The sequence below is a fragment of the Rissa tridactyla genome, chromosome 6 (genome assembly GCF_028500815.1).
Source record: "Rissa tridactyla isolate bRisTri1 chromosome 6, bRisTri1.patW.cur.20221130, whole genome shotgun sequence".
Taxonomy (NCBI): Eukaryota; Metazoa; Chordata; class Aves; order Charadriiformes; family Laridae; genus Rissa; species Rissa tridactyla.
This window is the reverse complement of record NC_071471.1, coordinates 37210242-37222521: the sequence shown is the minus strand read 5'-3', so window position 1 is coordinate 37222521 and position 12280 is coordinate 37210242. Positions and strand designations below refer to the sequence as shown.

The window sequence follows — 12280 nt, the reverse complement described above, 5'->3', positions numbered from 1 at the left end:
AGTTTTGAAATTTTTTAGTTGAGTTTTGCTTGTCCAAAGATGATAATTAAAAATACTACAGTTTTTAAGTTTTTTAAATTCTTCACAATGATTTTGATTCATTGATTACTAATTCTCAATTTAAAATAAAAACCCCCAAACGTTGCACTTTTTTTTGGTTTGTACGTGTTTTATAATAACAGTTTTTTAGATCCAGATAGTTCTTTGAAATTCTGTAAGATTTGGATGATTGGATTGTGACCTGAAATGAGACCTTTAAGACCACGTGTCTACCCTGCAAACATTCAGAAGAGTGAACCTGGGTGTTTCTTCTGAGTTGATTTTTTTTTTTCTATTTTTGTTTTCTCACCTAAGGATTGTAGACTCACAATTTTGAACCAATATCCCAAGTCCTAGTAGCTTAGGGAAGTTACAAACTATTTTCTTTTTCTCTGTTTATTCATAAAAACATTTTAGAAGCTTTTATTTTATTTTATTCCAAGGCAGCACATGAATTTAGGAGGAAAAGACTAAAATCTTCTTAGGACAGAAAAGCTATTTCTCAACTAGCTTTTCCATAGCTTCTCATTTTATTTAGAATTTCTCTAGATGTGTAGGCTAGCCAGAGTGAATATACTTAAATGAGATTTTTTTTCCCATGATATTATATTTGCATTACATTGCTTAATGAGTCCATGTACTCATGTTAGTTTATCTTTCTGCCATTGAGAGAATTATTGAATTTTGTAGAGAGCCAGAAGTTGAAAGAATTACATATGATACGCACCTTCAGAGAAGCTAGCAGACTTTCTTAAAAGGGTTTGTCTTCTAGGTCACGTGGATGATCTCTTTCCATTTTTCTTGAGGCATGCAAAGCAGATCTTTCCGATGCTGGACTGTATGGATGATCTGCGCAAGATCAGTGATTTAAGATTGCCACCCAACTGGTCAGTGTGTTTAAGTGGTCGTAGTGTTTTCTTAGTATCATAGAATTTCATAGTCTGTGGACTTAAGCTTTATGATGTATAGTTGCTCTATATTTTCCATTCCATTTCTCTGTTTTTACAATAATTTGTGTCAGGAATTATCTTTGTTACAAGATATATTGCAATCAGTTAAAAGGAAAATAAGCTATGAAAGTTGCTGAGTTGGTATTGCCTTTGCAGAAAGCTGTCTTCTGGCAGTATCTGGGAGGTAGTGCACCAGAACATTAAAATGTTAATATTCTCAAGGAGAGAGACCACAATAATGAGAATTATTTTGAACACAGTGTGTGAATTCCACTCTAAGTCTTTGAAAGCTTTGTATGATTTAGAAGAATGCATAAGACCTAGTAGCCTCTTTATACTGTCTTTATTTAAGAACTTGGTCTTTCTGCTTTCAAGATACATTAAAAAGTCTATTAGTAAGTAAATGCTTAAGCTAATTTGCAATTTCCCCTGAATCAGTATCCAGAACACAAGGTAAATGTTCAACAAATCTGCTTTATTGTGTATGTTTTAGGTATCCAGATGCCAGGGCTATTCAGAGAAAGATAATATTCCATGCCGGTCCTACAAACAGTGGAAAAACTTACCATGCCATCCAGAGATTTTTGTCAGCAAAATCTGGAATATACTGCGGTCCACTAAAGCTTCTGGCTCATGAGATCTTCCAAAAGAGTAATGATGCTGTCAGTATGTTATATTACTTACCTGCATCCTTAGTACAGGAACAGTCTTATGAATGCATGTTTGTAAAGTACTGTAGTTGCTTAAGGGAGTCCATGAAGCAGTTGTGCTTGAATGGTGCCTTTGCTTTGCAGTAGCATCAGCTCATGTGAATACCACTTGTGCATTTCCGCTTTAGGCAAGCAGAATGAACATCATTGCCCTAAATGGAACGTCACTTTCCCCAAAGCACGTGTTGTGCAATCATCCGTGTAACCTGCTTCTATTTTCCTGTAATTTTTCCCTCCGTGGGTTTATATAGGTTCTACTGTCAGCATTTTCAGCGTGGAAACCATGGCTTCTTTTGACCATGACCTTTACTTAAGCTTGTATGCAAGAATTTACCCTTGCTTAATTTCCGTCAACCTTCTGCATCAATGTTTAAATATATTTCACTCAACCACCTAAGAAAAAGTTCTGTAGCTTCAGATGTGTTGAGTTGAAGAGCAGTGCCCTATATCAGGTCCCTGGAGGAAGCTTTCATAAGTACTTTTTTTTTATTGCTTCCAGCATCTTTTTGAAGGCTCCTCACCAATTGTGTTTCCAGCTGCACAGAATCACACCAGTTCTGAATGTTACAATAACACATCACTTGTTAATGCAGTATAGTGTGTATGTACAGTAGGGTCTACCAAATAATATTATGATTTTATCATTTTTTGATAAGTCTATGATTTAAAATTTGTTATTCCTATTAGTGGTTTATCAAAACAACACGTAAGAAAGATTGGCTTGTCCTAGGAGATATCTGTAATGTGTAGTGCATAGTGAATGTGGATGCCATGTAGTGATGTTCCTTGTTAGTTACTGCACTTTTTTCCCATGTGTTTAGTGTGCGTGAGGGCTTTTCACTTGGCAGCTCACGGATCATGTATAGCCCTTGAGGCTTGAACTGGGCTTCCTGCGTGGTGCTGCAGGTGGCTGTAGACATGGAAGGAGCAGCCATCTGCCTGAGAGTCAGCGAGTGTAGAGCTGACAGAGGGTGGTGGCCCCTGCTGTCTCTCACAGCTAGTCCTCATGAATTCTTGCTGTGTGAGTATAAGGCAGCAGGTGAGACACCCAACAGGGCAATCACCAAGTGAACTGGAGGAGGCTGGAGCTCACAAGGCTCCTTCACTGCTGGGCCTTGCTTTATGAGCCCCTTGTACTACAGCTGTTCTGACAGTTCTTTTGTTGCACGTGTGACAGCTCTGAAATGTGCAGAGGAAGATGTAATCTCCTACAGGAGTAGGGGAGAGCATCTAATTACAGATACTACCTCTTCAGTTTGATAGGACTTAAATACAGGGCACAAGTCTCCAAAGGCTGGGTAGTTATTTTCTGGATAGCTTCCATTATACTGTCTTAGAAAATACTGTAATCAACTGATTCCCCCACCCCCCCCCACCCCCCCTTTGGAAAGGAGATTCTATTATATTAAAGAAACTTAACGTGAGTTTTCTGAATTCTTTAGAATGTGCCATGTGACTTGGTGACAGGAGAAGAGCGTGTGTATGCCAATGAAGATGCCAGACAAGCTCCTCATATTGCTTGTACCATTGAAATGTGCAGCACTAATACGCCTTGTATGTATACATAATTGTTTCAGTCATATCTGTGGTATCTTTATGTGTATTATTGCTTGTACTCTGAAGTAGCTGAGCTATTCCTTTTCACTTTTATTTGAAAAATTTCTGAACTAAGAGCAGTTAATAAAACATGGATCATCTCAGAATAGCTTTTTGATGGTAGAGGATTAACTTGATTTGAGCAACTTTTTTTAGAAAGTCTTCAAGTTCTTCCTGTGTTGTATTGCTGTTCTAGATGCTCCTCCTTGGAACATCATATTTTTCTTTTTTGTTTTAAGATGAAGTTGCTGTGATTGATGAAATTCAGATGATCCGAGATCCTGCCAGAGGGTGGGCTTGGACAAGAGCCCTTCTAGGTAAGCTTGTTTGTGTTGACAATGAACTAGTCTAACGTGACTATAAATGGCACATTAAATTCAAGCTTATCAGTCAGTATATTCATAACTAGTTACAATATGTGATGCAAAATAGAAGTATTTTTTCTTCATATGTCTTCTCACAGCAAGTTTTACTTACTGAATGTTTCTTAAAAATTTTATTTTTTAAGTTATACAGATGGCTCTTAGTTTTGCTTCCTTGGATAATACAGAGTCTTTGTGTTGTTACACCATGCTGTCCATTTATATTGATTATTTTCTAGAAGTATGCTTTTTTTGTTCAATTACCACAATTTTTCAGAGATTTCTTTATGAAGAAGTACTGTTAAATGTATGGCAACATGGCAAACATTAAGTATTTTATAGTGTTAAATTCAAATGGCTTATTTATAGAGCTGCATTGATCTATTAAGTTCTTAGAAGATTGCTTCTTTAGATAATTTTAGAATTTTTGAAACTCATTTTTCCTCAGATTTTGAACAGAAGTTTGGAATCTGATTTCCCCCCCTCCCCTTCCCTTCACTACTTTTGATGCTAAGTTTAACAGGATGATTTGTCACACTTCTCGGACTATTTTTTCCCTTTTTCTGTTCTGCCTGCATTAGAGACATATTCATAATTTTAGACGGTCATGCAGAAAACAAAGCTCTTCAGTTCTGCTATGATTTGGGAGTTAATAAAGCATAAGTAGTAAATAAAACATACTCAAAGCTTTGCTCCATTTGCTCAGTGGTTAAGAGTACCTCTTGTTTTGGCTGAGAGGGTGCAACAAAGTATTAGCTGCTTTGACTATCGTACTCATGGATTTCCAAGCATCACTTGCTGATAGGAGATAAAGAACAGCTCTAAGGAAGTAGTGTATTATGGGAGAGGGGTTAGGTACTAATTTGGGATGTTGAAGGAGGTGAAATATACTCACTGATAAGTTTAGCAAGCCAAATGGAATTTTTGGCTAACTTAAAAGTCAGCTAAAGCTACTGTTGTCTGTAAGTATGTAATATTTTGCATTTTATTTCATTGGATCTTGTTTAGGACTCTGTGCGGAAGAAATCCACGTTTGTGGAGAAGCTGCTGCTATTGACTTGGTGACAGAACTCATGTACACTACAGGGGAGGAAGTTGAAGTAAGCTTTTTAATTCTGTAAAGTTGCAGATAGAACATCAGGTTCTCTTTGGTGGAAAACAGGCTAAAATTTAGGTGGTTTTGGGAGTATCACTGATCAAAGTTATTCTTGCAGGAGTTCTTATTAAAGTGTTTCTCAATTCCTGTAAACCAAAGGAAATGTTGCAAAGTTGTGGGTTTTTTTTGTTTTGTTTTTTTTTTTTTTTTTTTAAATGGTGGTATTGTTTTACTTAAAGAATGTAAGTGCTTTGAGTTCCCCTCAGGGAATGCTACAGCTGTTTAGAGGCTCTCTTTACAGTTCTGTTCGTCCTGGAGTGCATGGTGCCCTCAAGTTTGCTGAGGTTACCAGATCTGTTGATAGTTATTCTCCATATGAGGAAGAAAGGAGTTAAGAGCTAAGACCTCCAGAAGAAAGTGATTGAAAGATCTCTGAAACCCAACTTTTCTGTCATAAATTCTTTTTTTTTTTTTTCTTGGGAAGATTTGTTTGTGAAGAGTATTTAAAAACATAACATTTGGGCCGAAGAAAGTCAAGCCTGCATGATTTCCTGGTGAATTAGCTGTAGCTTTATATATCTGTGCATGGTGGGGGGCCTGTAATTCTGAAAGGGGACCAGTTACAGTATTCGGATGATTGAATGAAGACAGACTCTCATTTCTTGATAGAGTTGCTGCATAGCCTGTATGCTTTTTCTTGAATCGAGTTTACATGTAAGAATACATAGTTCTTCTGTTTCTTGAAACGGCTGTGTAGTTATCAGCTTGGGAAGTGCTGCAAGTATGCAAGTGCGTAAGGTGTATGTCGCCTTCTCCCCGGTAATTGTCCCTTCAGGACTGTGAGAGGTTCCTCAGTGTTACAGTCGATTGTGATAATAACCAAGCTGGGCGATATTCCACAGGAATTTTTCATTTAAAAACATTGTTTTTGACATCTCCTTTGATTCTAGGTCCGAAACTACAAGAGACTCACTCCTCTTACTGTACTGGATGATGCCTTAGAATCTTTAGATAACCTCCAGCCTGGGGACTGCATTGTCTGTTTCAGTAAGAATGACATTTATTCTGTCAGTCGACAGATTGAAGCCAGAGGATTAGAATGTGCTGTCATATATGGCAGTCTGCCACCAGGTAAAGCACTCTTCCTTTTATTTTTAAGGGAATGTTCTGCTTCTTGCTGCTTTCTTAGAAAAACTTTTAAAATGAAGTAGTACAAGTTTTCCTAGTTTTGCATCTCTATATAGTTAGAGAAATTAACCAACTTTCGTTGGCTGGTGTTTTAATTTTGAGATTAGACCTTTATTATGTATTTATTATTAATCTTCAGATAGATGTAATTAAGTGAGGTCTCTGCACAGCTCTGGGAATGACTTAAATCCCTCCTGATCCCTTCCTCCAACAACGGCCAAATACCTTTTTTTTTTTTTTTTTTGACCTATTATAAAGGGATTTGCCTTAGTGATATATAGTCTTTGTTTTGTAAGAAAAGTTTGCTATGTGAAGTGTTTTGTCATTCTGTTTTAGGAACAAAGCTTGAACAGGCAAAGAAATTCAATGATCCTGATGATCCATGCAAAATTTTAGTTGCTACAGATGCAATTGGAATGGGACTCAATTTGTAAGTACTTGGAGCAGGTTATGGTATGGGGTGTGGGGCTTTTTTTGTTTTGTTTTGGGTTTTTTTGGGTGTGATACCTGCATTAATTTCCTCACTTGTTTCTTCCCAGTTTGACTGATTTGTCTAGATATAGATTTGTCTAGATAACACAGTACATACATTTTAATTCTGAAATAGGAGTCGGTTTGATGAATTTTGAAACCGATTCTAAGAATTTAATAGCTCACTTGGCCTAATCCTGTGTGATAGTAGGCATTGTTAAGATCCTTTTGATTCACTGGAGTCAGATATGCTAGGTTGTCAAGAGTATCAGTCTCTTGCATTTCTGAAATGTAGATCAAGTTCAATCCAGTTTCAGATGTGTTTTGTTGCTGAAAGTAATGCAGTCACATTGCTATAAACTACTGAAGCAGATGATGACGACGAATGGATTGTGACCCTGTTAGAACATGATTGATGTGTGTAGGGATGGTGATTCCCCTGCAAGTAACCAGTCTTATGCTGCCCTTTTGAATATGCTGTGTCCATAAGTAGTATCTGTGGTCCCTGAATTTACAGAGAGAAAAAAGCTCAAAAAAAAAAAAAAGCTTTCATTCTTCTGTAGTAGGTTGTATATTGGAAACAATTTTCAGAATTCTTCTCTGTTTTTTCTTCAAATGTTTCAGGTGTATAAAAAGAATAATTTTTAACTCTATTGTAAAGCCAACTATCAATGAGAAAGGAGAAAAGGAAATAGACTCCATTACAACCTCTCAGGCTCTACAAATTGCAGGCAGAGCGGGGCGTTATGGCTCATCCTTCAAACAAGGTGAAGTCACTACAATGCATCGTGATGACCTCGTGCAGCTGAAGGAGATTTTAAGTGAGCCTGTGCGCCCTGTGAAGGTGAGAGGCTCAGTATTCAGTTTGTACAGGTGTACTCTGGAGCTGTTTTACTGTGTTCTGATGCTAAATTATTTTTTTCTTGTGTCTGTTTACAAGTTAAAACAAGTTAAAACATAAAAATGGATTGTGTCATGCCAGAGTGACTTTGAATGTATGTCCCATTTGAAGGCGCTCTTTTAAGAATTAAAAGCTCAGACGCGAAAGTTCTCGAGTTCCAGAAAAGCGTGCTAAATAAACTGGACTCTGTGTGGTGCTTTGTTTTCTTGCATTTTGTCTTTCTAGATTTTGTTTCTGATGCATTAACTTAAGAACAATATTAAGGATTAATGGACATTTCTTTCTTTGTTTTCCCTTTAGGCAGCTGGCCTGCATCCTACTCCTGAGCAGATAGAAATGTTTGCTTATCATCTCCCTGATGCCACTCTATCCAATCTAATTGTAAGAATGATCAAAATATTAGCTTCTGCTTTAAAAATTAAGCATTGCTTATGGTCACTGCTTTTGTATGAATGTGCATTTCGTGAACCTGACAAACAGCCTTGTGCATAGCTTTTATCAGTTGGATTCTTCTCTCTACCACATTTAGAATGCTTAACTTTTCTTTGTTATAATTAACTTGAAAGCTGTTTATGTGTGTGAATATGTTTACCCGAGTTGAAGAGAGGGCAACAACCAAACCTTTTCATTTCACCTTTCCTGTATTTTAAATGTAGACTTTTTGGTCTGAGGCTGAAAATATTAGAGATTGAAATTTTGATAAATTTATGTGAAGATTCCTGGGAAACTGGGCTCGTCATGTCAGATTTCTGTACATCTGAGAGCTACCTGATTTTTTTTCCTGGTTCTGTGGACTTTATGGTAAAAGAGTTTCTGCTTAACTCTGAGAAAACAGATTTTGTGGGAACTACTTGATCTTATCATTAGCTGGATAGTAGAATTTTTGGAAGTGCCTAAACCTTTTAAAGTAGGAATTAAGCTTCCAATGTTGTGTTTGAAAACTAGTGTCACAGTTTTCAGTACACTGAGAAAGTCTTAGCAGCTTTCTTGGATTTGAATGGGTATTATTGTTCTCTGCTGATGTGCTGTCATGTAGCAAAGTGTATGATTTCTAACCTCAAGGTAAAAGATTATAGTTGGAGACCTCCTGGAAGACTTAGGCTCGTAGGGTAACAGCACACCTTTAAAATTTTACTATTGAGAATTTCTGGTCTAGCGTAGAAGTATTAAGATAAAAATCCTGATGTTGTTATTGATCTCTTAAGTATTTAGTCACATACTTAATAAAGAAGCTCAGTGTTTCTTTGAAGATCTTTTAAAAAATCTTTCAAAGATTTACATTAGAGAAATAATTTTGGGGGCCCATAAAAATTCCCCCTGCAATGTGCAGTGGCATCTCTTGCCTTGGATGTGTTTCAGGTATTCTTTGAACTCCTCTATTGTAATACTGTATTTATCTTGTGATTTCTTTCTTCCTAAAATAGATCTGTTCCTGACATTGGGCTAAAAATACCTCAATCATTGAATTTTGTGCTGTAAAGTTAGCTTTTTGGGTCATGCTAAGTGACAAACCTGTAAGAAGTTCTAAACATAGTAATAACTGGTTCCTCTGATGGTGTTCTTTGTAACTAAACTGTGCGCTTCCAGAACACTGTATTTGTTACTTAAGAGACTAATTGACAATGCTTAAATAAAGCATAGTGTGTTCTGTCTTCTCCTCTGATCCTGTGTGAGACAATTTAATGAAAATCCTGTTAAAAGAGTAGAGGGAACTCCCCTGCCCCCTTTTTTATCTGTGGTCAAATTTGATATTTCTAACTGTTCTTTCAGTATAACTAGCCTTTCAAACACTAAATCATTTTTTGGTTTGATAAAAAAAAGTTTAGCAACCCTCTCCTGTAATAACATCCTCCTTCATCTGGTTATATTTTCACAGGATATTTTTGTGAGTCTCTCACAAGTCGATGGGCTTTACTTTGTCTGCAATATTGATGACTTTAAATTTCTAGCAGATATGATTCAGCACATTCCACTAAATCTGCGATCACGTTATGTCTTCTGCACTGCACCCTTGAACAGAAAAGAGCCTTTTGTGTGTACCACATTGTTGAAGGTCAGCTTTTTTTTTTTCCCCTCCAAAAAATGTGTTATTTATATCGGAGCAAGTGCGTCTTGGTGCATTGAGACTATCTAGCTGCTATATTTATTGTGGGTTTTATCATTACATCATATAAAATAGCTGGATATGTATTTATTTTTTTTTTAGAATTGCATTCTTTAGGAGTTTATTGGGCAAAACTTTTAACTTCTAAGAACCGATTCTCATTTTGTGATGTAAGTTAGAATAGCTTTTCTGCTGTTTGCCTTGGAGAATCCTACTGCTTGCTTTGCAGGTGATCTTTGAACTGGGAGAGATCAGAGTTGTGTTATGTAGTCACTTGTGCACTGCTAAGCTTTGCACTATAGTGTGTCTAAAAGTAGTCCTTAGGAACTAAGATACCACTGCTTCAAGGTGTTAGTTTGTCACCAAAAGAAAAGAATGTGGGATTAAGTGTGATTGCTGATGTTATAATGCAGTTAAATAGAATTAAAAGCCCAGAAAATACAGTGCTACAAGTTGCTCTCAGAAATACATCATTTCACTTTTCAGGCCCGGATGAACTGTTTTACATTGTGCCTCTGGAGTGATTATTTTGAGGAATTTGTAGTCAGCTGATTTCAGTTTTTCGGGATTAGTAATTTTGTTTGGGACTGTTACTTTGTTAGACAGTATTGCCTTTGTCCCCTTTCAGACACGGCATTAAACATATTTAATAAAATAGTGTAATAATGAAACTGAAGTGATGCCCTCATGTCACAGATATTACACCTGTGCTTTATGAAACAGCTAATAATTCTTTAAAAATTGAGTGATTGATTTTAAAGAGTTAAAAATAAAAAAGTGCCTCATTAAGAAAATGCTGAGTGCTCAGATCCCCAAGTAATGAAGGTGCAGAGGGGCATAATGTCATGTCAGAGGGAGGTAGACTCTCGTGAATGCTTGTGTGAATTTAAGCCCCATTCCTTGGCAAAAAAAAAGAACCCTTCTAGTATCAGCCAGTTAGGAAGCAGTTATTCCAAGTCATCAGTGCTCCTGAAGATTTTAAATGTAAATCTTATTTGGCTGGTTTATATGTTAGTAAAAGAGCTGAGATGTCTAGGTTTGAGAAGGGCTGATTTCTAGTGCAGATTAATCTGTTTGGGTGGCGAATAGCATGTTTCCTAAATCAGGGAACACATTTAACGTTTTCTCAATCCTGGAGATTGTGAAACAAGATAATTAACAGAATAGGAGCAGGAGAAATAAAAAAGACAAAGTCTGTCTGCTTTGCTAGATGTAGTCCTATGCCTGCAGTGCTATGCTTTTCTGAATAGCTCTATACTTTTGTTGATTAACTGTGCATGGGCTGTGGACAAATTGTGTTAATGAGGCCTTGGAAAGGAGAGGTGACTCCTGTGTTGAGTAATTAAGTAAAAGAATGTGTGGCATTTGGGCTGTGTAAAACAAAGCAAGTATTTTCTGAAGTATTTTTTTCTATGTATGCTAACTCAAGGGAACTTAACTCATTTGGGATTTCTTCTTTCCTGGCTGAAGACTTCACTGAATCTGCTTGTTTTTCAGTTTGCAAGACAGTTCAGTAGAAATGAGCCTCTGACGTTTGACTGGCTCTGTCGGCACACCAAATGGCCGTTAGCCGCTCCAAAGAACATCAAAGAGCTTGTACACCTTGAAGCTGTTCATGATGTTTTTGACCTCTATCTGTGGTTAAGGTATTGTCTTTGTGCTTAAAAATTATTTTTATTTTTACTTTTTCCTAACACTTATGACTTACAGTCCTAGAAAAGCAGTGTCTTCAAGCCCGTGTGTATGTGGTGCAGTATGGGCTCCTTTGGCCCTTTAGAGGATCTTGACAAATGCAAATGTAGCTATGTTGTGGGAGCAAGTCGCGGGTTCTGCAGAGAATGGTTTGTGACTGACAGAGAAAGTTAGAAACAAGGTGATCCTGGACTGGAGCAGCTGAAATGCCACTTAAAATACAGTGGCCTTCCCATGCAACACGTAATTTATTTTTTTTTTTTTAACTTTACATAGTATGTATCTCATTTCTGTCTAGTCATCTCTCCTTTAGTGGAAAGGTTTAACTGTGTATTGTTTTGCCTCTCTTCAGTTACCGCTTCATGGATATGTTCCCTGATGCTGTCCTTGTAAGGGATATTCAGAAAAAACTAGATGACATTATACAAATTGGTGTCTGCAACATCACGAAGCTGATCCGAACCTCGCAATCTGCAGCTGCTCCTGGCACAGCAGCAGTTGTGTCAGAAAACTTTCCTCTTTCAAGGACTAAGAGGGATACCAGGATGGTTTTAGACCGTCATGATGCAAAATCCACAGAGGCACTCTCTATCACAGCGGAGGTTCTGGGAGAAAGAAGAGCCAAGAACTTGAAAGCCTATCGATCTGCTACAAGGCAGGAGGATCTGAAAAGCCATGGACGTGGATCTCTTGCCAACAGATTGCTGCGTGAAGGACTTCTAACACAAGAAATGCTGAGACAGCTGGAGAGTGAGTGGCAGGATCAGCACAGAAATGGTAGATATGGCCTTGGTTCAAAAAGAGGTGATCAGAATAGTTCAAAGGAAATGGGGAAAAAGAAAAAATAGGACTTTGTCCTAATTCTGTTTAGTTTTTATTCATAAAATAAAATACTATTTTAATAACTTCTTTGGCATTTCATGTTTACACTGCTGCAACTCCCTGATGTTTTCCTCCTCCTGTGGCCAGTTATGTGGAGCACTCAGAGAAATGGACTCTTAAAAGCTCAGAGGCTCTAAGTTTGCTTTTACTAGTCAGCTGTACACTTTATCAATCATGGTGTTCAGCCTAAGTGTATGATCTACTGCTATGTGAAAATTTGAACTTTGATGTCTTCTTGCAAGATATCCTCACGTCATTAATAAACATCAGATATTACACTAGTAATGAA

At 37.2% G+C, this 12280-nt stretch overlaps 1 protein-coding gene across 2 annotated transcripts in view; it reads left to right on the top strand.

The window, feature by feature from the left end:
- SUPV3L1 (Suv3 like RNA helicase) overlaps positions 1 to 12280 on the top strand; it is a 20797-nt gene extending 8517 nt beyond the window's left edge. For both annotated transcript variants that reach the window (XM_054204911.1, XM_054204910.1), the window contains exons 4-15: positions 812 to 926; positions 1483 to 1651; positions 3142 to 3253; positions 3535 to 3612; positions 4666 to 4757; positions 5704 to 5884; positions 6278 to 6371; positions 7037 to 7256; positions 7614 to 7694; positions 9190 to 9366; positions 10915 to 11063; positions 11462 to 12280. In XM_054204911.1, the coding sequence (XP_054060886.1) occupies positions 812 to 926; positions 1483 to 1651; positions 3142 to 3253; positions 3535 to 3612; positions 4666 to 4757; positions 5704 to 5884; positions 6278 to 6371; positions 7037 to 7256; positions 7614 to 7694; positions 9190 to 9366; positions 10915 to 11063; positions 11462 to 11957 (1964 nt within the window). In that variant the 3' untranslated portion in view covers positions 11958 to 12280. The remainder of the gene's footprint in view (positions 1 to 811; positions 927 to 1482; positions 1652 to 3141; positions 3254 to 3534; positions 3613 to 4665; positions 4758 to 5703; positions 5885 to 6277; positions 6372 to 7036; positions 7257 to 7613; positions 7695 to 9189; positions 9367 to 10914; positions 11064 to 11461) is intronic.